At 39.3% G+C, this 13,956-nt stretch overlaps 1 protein-coding gene across 4 annotated transcripts in view; it reads left to right on the top strand.

Moving 5' to 3' along the window:
* KIAA1551 (KIAA1551 ortholog) overlaps positions 1-10,559 on the top strand; it is a 36,037-nt gene extending 25,478 nt beyond the window's left edge. Inside the window, 3 exon segments of one of the 4 annotated variants that reach the window (NM_001243821.1) lie at positions 375-5,424; positions 7,268-7,351; positions 9,827-10,559. In NM_001243821.1, the coding sequence (NP_001230750.1) occupies positions 432-5,424; positions 7,268-7,351; positions 9,827-9,990 (5,241 nt within the window). In that variant the 5' untranslated portion in view covers positions 375-431 and the 3' untranslated portion in view covers positions 9,991-10,559. 4 annotated transcript variants of the gene reach the window in all.

Raw genomic sequence — 13,956 nt, 5'->3', positions numbered from 1 at the left:
GGAGTTCCCGTCGTGGCGCAGTGGTTAACGAATCTGACTAGGAACCATGAGGTTGCGGGTTCAGTCCCTGGCCTTGCTCAGTGGGTTAACGATCCAGCGTTGCCGTGAGCTGTGGTGTAGGTCACAGACGTGGCTCGGATCCCACGTTGCTGTGGCTCTGGTGTAGGTCGGTGGCTACAGTTCCGATTCGACCCCTAGCCTGGGAATCTCCATATGCCGCTGGAGCGGCCCTAGAAAAGGGCAAAAGACAAGACAAAAAAAAAAAAAAAAAAAAAAAAGATGAGGCTATAAATAAGTGTTGATAAGGTGAACTGATACATAAATTCTGTACAGACAGAACAGCTTTTTAATCAAAAGATCTTTATTTCCTACAGATTCCTGACATTCAAAACAACTGGCTTTTAATACACTACTCCTGCATTGAATCAACAATGAATTGGAATGCAAAACCAGAGAGTGTCACCTTGCCACCACAGTATCCTAGAAAACAGACATCTTTTTTGGAGCAGGCTTTAGTAAGCACACTTACAACATCTCAAAGTCCTTTAAACCACCCTGGAAGTAACCAAGAAGCATGCCTATTTCTCAGTAATTCAAATCCAGTTTCACAGCCATTGCTCAACAACAGAAATTATAAAACTCCTCAACAAATCCCTATTTCTGATATGCATAGTGGGACAATTGTGACCTCCCAAACTTCAGTAGAAAGAATAACATACACAAATGTGAAAGGACCCAAACAATTAAATCAGGATTTGCAGGTGTCTTCAGGAGTTACACAAGATATGTGGCTGAACTCACCAATGAGGAATTCTATGCTCTCTCATACAGGGGCAACTGTATCTCATCAAACTGGTTTTGGCACAAATCCGCCCAATGTACATGCACTACAGAATCAGTTTGTGACATCAGACACGTATTCTATGCAACTACAAATGATGCCTTCTAATTCTGGAAGAGCTCCCATAACTTATCAGGACAACCCGAGACTTAACCCACCTTTATCAGAGCAACAGGTTGACTGGCCACAGCAGTGTGCCTCCAGTGGACTGGCTTACCCTAATTACAGACCACTTCCAAAGCAATATGGTTACTCATCACGAAGCTTTGTGCAAGGTCCTACTCTTCCGAAACAAAACACTATGTCAGCTGGGTCATTACAAGTTAAAAATAGTCCATCTCCAAATCCTGTGCTCCCTCTACAGTCAAAGCAGATTGCAACCATTCCGTCCTATCAATATGCAGTTACTCACACTGACGAAAGACCTCCTCCTCCTTATGACTGTAGATATGCAAGCCAGCCATTGCAAAGTATTCAGCATGTTGTTAAACGCTCTTCTATGGATGGTCCCCAGACTCAAGAAATGTACTTGCCTGAAATGGGGAAAGACTTTTGTAGAGGCTTTCAACAGCAGTGGCAAAACTCGAATGAAAATTTCAGCATGATGGGAAATACCTGCAACTTGAAAGTAAACACCAATGTTGGTCAGCCTTTTAACAGACCTGTTAGATCTTCTCTGGATAGTGTCCAGGCTCTTGGTCAGAATACTCAAGAGAAAAGAGTAGATTCTGGAAACCTGACTTCAAATCAGGTATTGGACACACGTGCCACAAAAGAAAAGTTAGTGAGGGACATTAAAACATTAGTAGAAATAAAAAAGAAGTTTTCGGACCTTGCAAGGAAAATTAAAATTAATAAAAGTCTTTTGATGGCAGCAGGTTGTATTAAAACAACTAGTAGCCCTTATAGCAATACAGCTCAAAATTCTCAGTTTTCTCTGAAACAAACTGCCAAAGTACAGTGTGGGCCACAGGTAACCATAGTCACTCCAGAAACCATGGAGAATAAATCACCAATAGTAATGGAATCTTCAGAAGTAGCAAATAAAACACACAGTCCATCGAATTCCAACCTTCAGGACAGACATTTTAACCAGGTCAGTTCTGTTTTACTAAATTCTGTCCCTTCGGAAAAGTTGCCAATTCCAGAACAGTTACGTGATTTGAAAGTTGTGACTTCTTCAAAGATGTCAACTGTTGAGATTCCCCATGCCACATCAAATAACATCCAGTTTTCATCAGGAAATCTTGTCAATAGCACAAAAAATGTGCCAGCACATTCTGAGACAACTCCTCTTCCTCAGTTCATGACTTTTGAGGAATATATTTCAAAACATCCAAATAAAAATAGGCTAGTTCTCAGTTTACTTGCACCTGGAGGTAAAATTGAGAGGAAATTATTAAAAGACACTATTGAAACTGTTAAGGATTCCAAAATGCGTAGTTCTGACGTGAATCCAAATACCACTAACACTGGTAACCTAATGAATTTGAAAACTGTGGAAACTGCAAGTGCTTGTAATATAAATGCCAAGATTTCAGACAACTCTTCTGGGTTTGAGCATAAATCCTTAAATGGAATGTCTTCGAAAAGCGATGGTCACTTTTCCATGGAATTACTAGCAACATGTCTCTCTTTGTGGAAAAAGCAACCTTCAGAACCTACAGTAGAAAAACAGTCCAATGAGTCAAAAACAAACAGAGCCGCAGCTGGAGTTTCAAAACCTGTGGAAGTTTGTGAGACGAGTCCATTTTCAGCTGTGGGAAATTCGCAGAATAAGGTCACCAGCAGCTCACAGGAAACAGTTTTGTCAATGGTAACACAGAATTTTGAGTCTTCAGGTTCAACTACTACAAAAGGAATTGCCGTAGTGTCACCCTTAATTCTTTCAGATGTCAAAACATTGTCTGTCAAAGGTATAACACCTGAAGCCTTACCTGAAACAGCATACCCAGTTATTAAAGAAGGCAGCATTTGTAGTTTACAAAATAAGTTAGAAAATACTGCTGCTTTGAAGGTTAGTGTTCATGAACCAGTGACAAGTACTACAAGCACCAAGATTTTCCCACTGATTCAGAAGGAAAAACAAAATGAGTCAACTAATGCTAATTCAGAAGGCACACCTAATACCAGTCAAGGGAAGTATAATGAAACAGAACCAGATGTCCAGTGTCCTGTGAGTGATCAGCAGACCTCATATGTATCAAAGGACAGTGATGATGTGCACAGTGATGTATTGCAGATTGATAATATTTGTTCTCTTGTTGAAGGTGATACCTCTTATAATTCCCAAATAGCAAAGATATTCAACCTGCACCCTTTGGAAAAGGTTGAGCAACAGAAACCTCTACTGAGTCACCAAGTGATGAGTAGTAGACAACAAAATGAACAAGTAGACGTCACTGAAAGTAAAGACTTTGATTGTCAAAAAGATAACTTTGTACAGTGCACAGATACTTCCCATGAAACAATTGATCAGTCAATGTTACTGCATCCTCCAGAATCATCATCTTTGAAGTACACTGAAGCAAAGAGGGGCATTCCAGAGGAAAGCAGCTTGGAACAAATCACTGAAATCGAAAGCCTGGCTGATGATGTGGTTTCACCAGCTGCTATTCAGCAGGATAACTGCCCTCAGGAAACTGACATGTCCTGCAGTTACACTGCGCAGGATCCTACAAAAAATGAGCTTCTCGATGATGAGACATCCATCCTCTACCTACAAGATCAGCTGTCAGAACTTTTAAAAGAGTTTCCCTATGGTATTGAACCTGTGAACATGCATGAGGGTTGTGCGGTCCAACAAATGGCAGACCCCATTTCAAAACCTCAAACTTGTGAGCACACTGGTTGTGACTCCAAAGACTCAACAGACCAGATACAAATTACAATACTAAACTCAGAGCAAATGAAAGAATTATTTCCTGAACAGGATGGTCCACCCAATGAGGTAGACAGATTGACAGAACTTCAGGAAGAAAAGCCTGTCACAAAAGAAGGGAACCAGTGTGACCCACAGGCACGTACCATTGAAGAAAGTTGTGAGTCTGTTGTACTGGATTCGGAAAAAGATGATGTCCGTTGCTGTGCCTTGGGGTGGCTCTCTATGGTTTATGAAGGAGTACCTCAGTGCCAGTGTAATTCCATTAAGAACTCAGCTTCAAAGGAAGAAAAAGGGAAAGATCCGTGTTCTCTGGAGGCCAACGCCAACAGTTATAAACGAGGCGAGAGGACCTCTGATGGAGATGACTCTGTCACATTTGAGAATCCTCCAGATAATCAGAAACTTCCTCTGACTTTTCCAGTTGAGGAAAAACATTTTCCTGAAACAGAGGGAGGCCGGAACATAAATGATAAATCAGAAACAGAACAGAACAGCTCACTAAGGACAGAGCAAGAATTACCTGGTCAGTTTTTATGTAAAGGTGGTAAAAGACGAGATCCATTGCAGAGACACAAAAAGAAACCCCTGCAATTTCATGAGGTCACTTTTCAGTCCACTAATAAAACTATAAAAATTTGTCAAGAGAGCTTGCAGAGGAAGCTTATGGCACAAAATTTACGTCCACTCAAACCAAAGATGGGGTTTTTGACGAGTAAAAATAAAGATTTGCATGTGAAAAATGCTTCTTTAGTACAGTCAATAACACCAGAAAAGAGAAAATTGAAAGCAGCTGGCTCTAAACACAAAGTTTTGGAAAAAAGGAAGTTGGATGATGGGAGCATACATGATTCAGAAGTAAAGAAGAAGAAGTATGATAAACAAGAGCAGAATAAAAATGTGGGAAGTGGTACATTTAAATTGTACAATTTCTCAACCCCAAGTGAAAGAGCTATGACTAAAGAAAAGACAGTTTCAAATGTTAAGTCTTCAGGCTCTAAGGATGGTTCATCTAAAATTAATCGAGTTCTGACAGCAAAGGAGTACCTAGCAAGGCAGAAGCATAAAGAAGCAGTGAGTGGCAAAACGTTAAAGAAAAACTGTCTGAAAAATCTGCCATGTGATTCTCAGTACAAGAAGTCCAGTAAACTTCCTGTGCGTGTGGGAAGTTGTGGGAAATCATCCGAGAGACAAAACAGCAATGTACAGACCACTAAAGAATCATTACCTATTAGTTCCAACCATGGTAAAAGCCTCAAAATCCATCATTCCAGGGACTCTAAAACCCACATTTTGAGGAATATTAAAGGAACAGTTGGTGGAAAGCAACCTGATAAAATGTGGATTGACAAAACCAAATCAGACAAGAATGTAAACAATGTAAATAATGAAGCTGAATTCAGCCAAATGTCTTCCCAAGCAAAGGATCAAAGGAAAACGTACCTGAACAGAGTTGGATTTAAATGCACTGAACGTGAACGCATTTGTCTCACAAAATTAGATGGTTCACCCAGGAAGCTTAATAAAGAAAAAAGACCAGAAAATAAGCCCAAGAACCATGTACCTGGGAAAGATACCTCAGAAAAACTAAGCATGCTGGAGTTTAAGTTATGTCCAGATGGACTGTTCAAGAATCCAAACCCTGTTGAAGACCAGAAGGATCTGCAGCCTTGTCCTATGAAAGAGCAAGCTCCTGTGCAAGGTCCAGTATGATTTTTTTGGTGATGTCCACACCATTGTGACGCATTGTAGGTCAGCAAGTGGTGAGCACGTCTCTTAACACCTGGGTAGCTAGAAAGACTTAAATGCATGGTGCTTTTACCTAGTACTTGCTTTTCTTACCAGGTTAATTGTTCATTGGGCACTATTTGTTAAATTTAAGTTTGTGTCCTACTGGTTGTAAATTGTGCTGCATTCACACTAATGACAAGAGGTACATAAAATTGTAAGCTTTGGAGTTTTCTCATGGCTCAGTGGGTTGAGGATCCCGTGTTGTCACTGCTTCAGCTGTGGCATGGGGTTTGATCCTTGGCCTGGGAACTTCCCCAAGCCATGGGCACAGCCAAATAAAACCAAAAAAAAAAAAAAAAGGTTTGCCAAATACAGATTTCCTTTTGTACCAAGAAGTGGGAAATATTCTTTGTGGGAAGTTAGAAAAGTGTTAGATATACATTATTTCATGTCTTTGCTTTTGTTTTTTGTTCCTTTGGGCTTGCATTTTCAAAGCCCTGTGAGTTTGAAATTTGGGTCTAAATATTAGGAGATATGTAATGATTGTTAATGAAATATTTTTATATGTATACAAGTGGTTTGATGTCATTGTTGAAATGGTGACTGTTATCACTAAAGTTACAGTGGTACATTCTAATCTACTTGTCAGATATGCAATGTGAGGATTGTGGGAGCGGTATTGTCCAGTGTTGCAAACCCAGCATTGCAATCATGACTATTGGTTAGCTGAAGGATAAAATTCTCAATGTTAGAGTTCCCATTGTGGCTCAGCAGGAATGGATCTGACTGGCATCCATGAGGACGCAGGTTCGATCCCTGGCCCTGCTCAGTGGTTTAAGGTTCTAGCGCTGTCATGAGCTGTGGTGTAGGTCACAGACATGGCTCGGATCCTGTGTGGCTGAGGCATAGGCCAGTGGCTACAGCTCTCATTCACCCTCTGGCCTGGGAATCTCCATATGCTGCAGGTGTGGCCCTAAAAAGATTAAAAAAAAAAAAAAAATTTCTCAGTGTAGTGCAAGATAGGAGAAAACAAGAGGACTTAGTATTTGTAGTAGTAAACACTTAGAGGTTGTGATATTACCTATGAAACATTGTGTTGAGAAACCCAGATTGGAATTCACCAAAGGATTTGAATGGAATCTCTGCTGTTCAGACAGTGTCTCTTGGGGTGCCTAAAGTTACAATGTAAATGACTTTCTTGGAAGGTGGTAGGGATTTGTGATTAAGTATGTAATCATATAAAGAGTGCAAAGTTCATTTTACAAAGTATTGGTGAGATTACACTTGGTTCTTATAACTAGATCCTTAGAATCTGAGGGCCTAGTTGTACCAGAAACATTGGAAGTGGGTGCAGCAGCGTGAGGTGCCTTCCCTATCTCACGTATCCTTAAATACCTTGAGCTGTGTTAGTGTTCAGCCCTAGTGGGAGATAGAAGTTTTAAATTATGAGATTCAGGCACTTACAGGAGAAAGCATTTTTCTAGGCCTCTTTTAAAGTTATATGTGAGGAGTTCCCTCTGTGGCACAGTGGGTTAATGGTCTGGCTTGTCTCTGTGACTTTGCAAGGATCTGGCATTGCTGCAGCTCTGGCGTAGGTCATAGAGGCAGCTCCAATACAGTCCCTGGCCCAGGAACTCCCATATGTGGGGGATGGCCAAAAATGAGGGAGGAAAAGGAAAAGAAAAAAGTTATGTGTGAATATATCTGATGCCTTCTGAAATCTATTTTAGGCTTACATGGTTTTCCTTGGTTATAGCAGTACTAAAAGGGATGAACAGCAATATCTAGAGCTCTGAAAATGAATATTTAAATAGTTTCAGGAATAAAAAGTACAAAAGAAGACTGGTTAAAATGTGTGACTGAGGAGAAAAAGATACCGGAACCCAATCAAGAAATAGGTAAAACCATCTATATTTTTGTTTTACTCATCTGGCACTCTGTCATATATAAGCTGGACTCTATTTATGAAGCTATTATGAAGTTTGGCTTTTAGCTATATTCTTATTTAAAGGATGATTTGGTGTTAGTATGCCTGAGTAGTAAGAGGACATTTGGCCTTTTCTTCCTGTTATGCCCTGGACAGAGAAGTGATGATTCCATTTCCCTTTAAGAAGAAGATTCTCTCCACAAGGGCTTGGCATACATTTTCTCTATAGACGCTACACAGTAAATGTGAGGTTTTGCGTATCATAAGGTCTCTCCTAAATACTCAACTCCAACATTGTAGTGAGAAAATGGTTGTAGAGTAACGACTGGGTATGGGCTATGTTCCAGTTAAACTTACCAAAATTTGCTAGAGTCTGGGCTCTAGGCCATACCCTAATAGCCAACCCCTAGATAAGATAATTTGCAATTAATTCATTTAATTATCAGACCAGGCAGGCAAAGATATTGCCATTTATCACTGAGAGAATTTAGATCAAAGTCATTTCATTAAGTGTAGAATTCTGAGTTATTTTGTTGATGACTGGTGTTCCTCATTATTCTTTTCTTTCTTCTTTCTCTCTTTTCCTTTTTCTCTCTTTTCCTCCCCCTCTCTCTTTCTCTCTTTGTGGCTGGGGAGGGATTTGGGTTGAAGTACAGCCAGGAAAACCATAGTTTTTAGTGTCTGATTTAATTACTGGGTTGACTTTTTTTTTTTTTTAGGGTTTGGCATTGAGAACTGGAAGCCTAGGGTTCAGGAATTTTATGTTACTTTTGGTTAATGTATACACAAAGACAAGAGTTTATACTCCTTTGAAAATGGAGAGGTGCAGAATTTTGCCACAATCAACCATAAAGACAAGCATATTGTTTGAAACAGAGGAAGTGTGAGAAAGGTTGATAAGAACTTAAAACAAATGTACATGAGCAGGCATGTAGAAAAAAAAAACTTGGCTGAATCAAAGAATCAGAAGAAATGCGTCCTTAGCTGGAACAGGAAGACAGCCCAGAGAGGGGAAAATTTAATTAGTGAGAGAGTAGAAAACACTTCACAGTTGGAGCACAGGAAGTGAAAAATGAGAGATATGGAAATGGGTGTAGAGGTTGGGACAAGAAAAGCCCTTGAAAACAGCAGGGACATAGGTTTTGCCTCCTAGAGAGATGAGAGGCATAATTAGAGTCTGAATCTTTTTTTGTTTTTTTTGTTTTTTGGTCTTTTCTAGGGCCGGTGCATGGCATTTGGAGGTTCCCAGGCTAAGGGTTTAATCAGAGCTGTAGCCACTGGCCTACGCCACAGCCACAGCAACTTGGAATGCAAGCCGAATCTGTGACCTACACCACAGCTCACGGCAACACCAGATCCTTAACCCACTGAACGAGGCCAGGGATCGAACCTGCGACCTCATGGTTCCTAGTCGGATTTGTTAACCACTGAGCCACGATGGGAACTCCGGGATCTGAATCTGAATATACTTTGAAGATGTGTGCACAGACTGACCAGAGAGGCTCATGGAGCAGCACGAGAGTTCCCTGGTGCCCAGTGGCTAAGGATCTGGTGTTGTTGCTGTGGCCCCAGAACTTATGCATGCTATATGCATGGCCCCTCAAAAAAACAACAGACATGGAGATAGCTGCAGACAGCATGAGCAATGAACAGTGGAAGTGGATAAGGATGGGGTTGCAGAAGTGACAGAAATCCAGTGGGGAGCAGTTTAGTGTCCCAGCTCAAACATCGGCATTCATGACAGAAAGCTAAAGTGGATGGAGAAGAATGTGAAACAGAGAGTAACCATCCTCTGCTAACAAGATAAATAAAAATGAAACAGGGTACTTGACACACCCAGACAGAAAGGTAAAATGAGACTTTTTTCTAGAAAGGAATGGCTAGAGCAGGAATGAAAAGTGTGGGAATTTAGAATTGGAAAAGCTTCTGAGATAAAGAGGAACATCTAGACATGCACAGAAAGCGAAGAAGCTGGCTGGGCCCATCAGAAAAAGGATAGTGAAGCTAAAGACAGCACTGAAATGGTCTAAAGAAACAAAAGTACAGATGTTTCTTAGAATACCTAATGCATAGCAGGACCAGAATCTGTAAACTGCTTTGCATTCATTCTTTGGAAATGGCTTGTGTTTGTGCTCCTGATATTGCTAGTTTAGATGGCTGTTAAGAAAGCCACATTTATAATACATATAAATAACATTCATAAGAGGTTTTTATTGGGCAAGGTATAGGTAGAACAGAAGTAAAGGTGGGGAGGTTAGAAAACAGCCCCCAAAGGGAGAGAGGCAAGATGTCTTGTGTATATACGTGATAATTCTGTAGCCATGGTTCTCACAGTTAACTCTTGTCATAATTTTCTGTCCCAGAGAATTCATGTTTTCACAATTTATATTGATTGTATACTGACTAACATTAAGAGTAATAAGAAATAACATTTTTGTTTACTTAGATGATGTGTTGGCTAATTCAAGACTCTCCAAGAGAAGCTTCAGTGCCGATGGATATGAGACACAACAAAACCAAGTAAAAGATTCAAAAGCAATGTTTCAAACCTACAAAAAGATGTACATGGAGAAGAGGAGCAGAAGTCTTGGTAGCAGTCCTTTAGAATAATTTTGAGACTTAATTCTTCTCATGGTCTGTAATTGCCATCAGAAGATTTCACTTTCTGTTCAGAATATTTTTCTGGAAATACTAAGTGTGCCATGATAACATTTCTCAGTTTGGTTACCACTTAGGTTATGTGTATCTTTGAAATTACTAACTAAATTGGCTAGAGAGCCTTATTTGTGAGTTGCAAACATAAGAAATAGGTGATATTTGTCAGGGGAACTGTAAGGTATTGAATTCTGACATTATTGAACCAAGTTTACCATTATTTTAAAAGGAATTTTTATACTAATCTTGTTTTGAAATACTAACAATTCATCCTAAGGGAGACCTATTCCTTAAGGACTTATTTCCACTGGGACTGTATATTTTTGTTTCTAAAACTTAGTAGCAAAACATATTTTTCAGAAATGCTCACTGTGAACATAAAAGTATATTCTTAAGTATTTTATACTGAATTGTAAACTTTTTGTCAGAAGTCTTGTTTTATACTTGTTGAACTGCACACAATTTTTGGATAATGTCAACATTACTTTTCATACTTGAAATAAACATTTATTTTTTAAAAAATATATTCAAAATGGTATGCTTTGTGTTAGATTTCCTACCCTCACAATAGCACATTTTAGAAAGGTGTTTTTAAAAGGAGAAATGTTGGAGTTCCTGTTGTGGCTCCATGGGTTAAGGACCTCATGTAGTGTCTGAGGTTGCAGGTTCAATCTCTAGCCTCACTCAGTGGGTTAAAGATCTGGAGTTGCTGCAAGCTGCAATGTAGGTCACAGATGCCACTCGGATTCAGTGTGGCTGTGGCTGTGGCTTAGGCTCTCCAATTCAACTCCTAGCCTGGTAACTTCCATATGCCACAGCTGTAGCTGTAAAGGAAAATAAATTTTTTTTTTTTTTTTTGGTCTTTTTGCTATTTCTTGTGCCGCTCCCGCGGCATATGGAGGTTCCCAGGCTAGGGGTCCAATCGGAGCTGTAGCCACCGGCCTACGCCAGAGCCACAGCAACTCGGGATCCGAGCCATGTCTGCAACCTACACCACAGCTCATGGCAACGCCAGATCCTTAACCCACTGAGCAAGGGCAGGGACTGAACCCGCAACCTCATGGTTCCTAGTCGGATTCGTTAACCACTGCGCCACGACGGGAACTCCCAAAAAAAATTTTTTTGATAAAGCTGTCACAAGTAAAACCTTTCAGGTTCGTACAAAATTTTAATGTTTTATAAGTTATATATCGTGTTTTAAAACTAGTAGAAATGGGGAGTTTAATGGGTGTGTAGTTTGAGTCTTACTAATGAATATTCTTATCACTAACTGAACTGTGCTTAAAAGTTCTTCCTAAGATAGTAACTCATGAATATTTTATTGTAAGTTTTAAAAATACATTCTGACGATTTCAGAAGGCTGGGCTTCCCAAAGTATTAAGCACCATGCTTCCATAGGGAAAGCACCTGTTCTTATCCAAAGAATTTGATGCTTTAGTTGTAAATAGAAGGTTCATTTACTGATGCCCTAGCACCAGTCAGGTCATCGCCGTGGTTCCAAATTATTAGTGGTTGTTATATTGGTCATTGTGTTCTTTACTGATGGAATCTCTCAATTTAAAAAAATCTCACTTAAGAATGTCTTTAATAAAGTAGTGATAGTCGTCAACTAAGTCTCAATCTCTGAGTATACATATTTAAGTATCCTAAGTAATGAAATACCAAGAACATATAAAAAATTTGCATTCCAGAATGATCCGAACCAAGGAGAGATAACAGAAGCAATGTATCTTCTCTGTGTGTGATGGTCATTGAGATGAAACGCATGTAATTGTTAGATTCACAATAAACTGAAGTCCCATGGAATATTTTTACCTGAAGGAATCATCGACACCTGTCTCTAACGACATCGTCCTTATATTTCATCCGGAGTAAAAATACTTGTTGCTCATAATAAGCCTAGAGCTCTCAAAGAAAAATTAGAATTTTGGAAAATTTGTGTCTGAGACCATGAGTTTGATGGTATCCCCACTACCTGGACCTGTAATCAATTCAGTGAGAATATCAGTAAACATTAATTATTTTTGAGGCATGCTAAAAAGTGTCAATATTTCAAAGATCTAATGTGGTGAACCAGTATTTCTGATGACCAATGCAAGATGACCATTCAAAATGCCACGTAGGCCAATGGATTTTAATAGAACAGTGAAGATTTCTTTGTGTTATCTGCTTCCACATTGCAAGTAATCTTTAGGAAATGAACTGTCAACTTTTGGCACAGTATTGAAGAATAATGCATGATTATCTGAAAAGGCTGTGAAAACACTCCTGTGTTCACATAAAAAGCTACATCTGTATGTGAGATTGGATTTTTCCGGCATATTTCAAGACAACATAGCTCAACAACAGAAGGCACAAGTAAATAGAATTCAGCTGTACAGGAAGCACAGAGATCCCCAAACAAGTTCAACCCAAAGAATCCTACACAAAGACACAGTAAAAATGGCAAAAGTTAAAGGAGAGGATTCTAAAGGCAGCAAGAGAAATACATATTAGGGAACCCGCATAAGGCCATCGGCTCATTTCTCTACAGAAACACTACAGGCCAGAAGAGAGTTGCAAGATATATTCAAAGTTCTGAAAGGGAAAAATGTGCAGCAAGATTATTGTTTAAAATAGAAATAAAAGAATTTCTCAAAAACTACAGCAATTCTAAACCTATTCTAAAAGCAATATTAAAAGGTTTCCTACAAATAGGAAAAAAGATATAGGATGAGAAAATCACAGTTGGAAGTAATAGAAAATCACAGTTGGAAAGTAATCACTTAGACAGTATACAGATCAAAAAGAAAAATAAATCTATCTGAAAGCAATGATAAACACAAGGAACAGCAAAAAGATAAACGAAATGAAAAAAAGACATCAAGATAAAAAAGACATCAAAATGTTAAAATGTTCCCGTGTGGCTCAGCAGGTTAAGAACCTGACCAGTATCCCTGAGGATGCAGGTTTGATCTCTGGCCTGACTCTGTGCTAAGGATCTGGTGTTGCCTCAAGCCGTGGCATAGGCTGGCAGCTGCAGCTCCAACTGGATCCCTAGCCTGGAAACTTCCATATGCCACAGGTGTGGTCCTAAAAAGAAAAAAAAAACAACAACAATCAAACCAAGAGCTGGTCCTCTTTGAAAGGAAACAAAATTGACAAACCTTGGGCAGACTCACCAAGAAGAGAGAACTGAAATAAAAAAGAAATCTCAATGATACTGTGGAAATATTAAAAAAAAATCCATAAGAGAATACTATGAGCAATTATACGCCAACAAATTTGACAACCTAGAAGACATGTTCAACTTTCAAGAAACGTATAGCCCACCAAAACTGAATCAAGAAGGATTAGATAATTTGAAACATTTGATCCAGCAACCCTACTCCTCAGCATCCAGAGAAAACCATGACCCCAAAAGATATATGTATCCTAATATTCATTGCAGTACTATATATAACAGCCAAGACATGGAAGCAACCTAAATGTCCATCAACAGCGAAGTGGATAAAGAAGATTTGGTACATATACACAATAGAATATTAGCCATTAAAAATAAAGAAATAATGGCATTTCCAGCAATATGGATGGACCTAGAAATTATCATGCCAAGTGAAGTTTTTCAGACAGTGAAACACCAACATCATATATTATCACTTACATGTGGAATCTAAAAATAGGACACAGTGAACTTTGCAGAACAGATACTGATTCACAGACTTTGAAAAACTTATGTTATCCAAAGGAGATGGGTTGGGGGGTGGGGATGACCTGGGGGTTTGGGATGGAAATGCTATAAAATGGGGTTGTGATGATCATTGCACAAAAATTAATGTAATAAAATTCATTGAGTTCCTGTCGTGGCTCAGTGGAAATGAATCTGACTAGCATCCATGAGGATGCAGGTTTGATCCCTGGCCTCATTCAGTGAGTTAAGGA

Source organism: Sus scrofa, chromosome 5, assembly GCF_000003025.6.
Source record: "Sus scrofa isolate TJ Tabasco breed Duroc chromosome 5, Sscrofa11.1, whole genome shotgun sequence".
Taxonomy (NCBI): domain Eukaryota; kingdom Metazoa; phylum Chordata; class Mammalia; order Artiodactyla; family Suidae; genus Sus; species Sus scrofa.
This window is presented reverse-complemented; position numbering and strand designations above follow the sequence as displayed.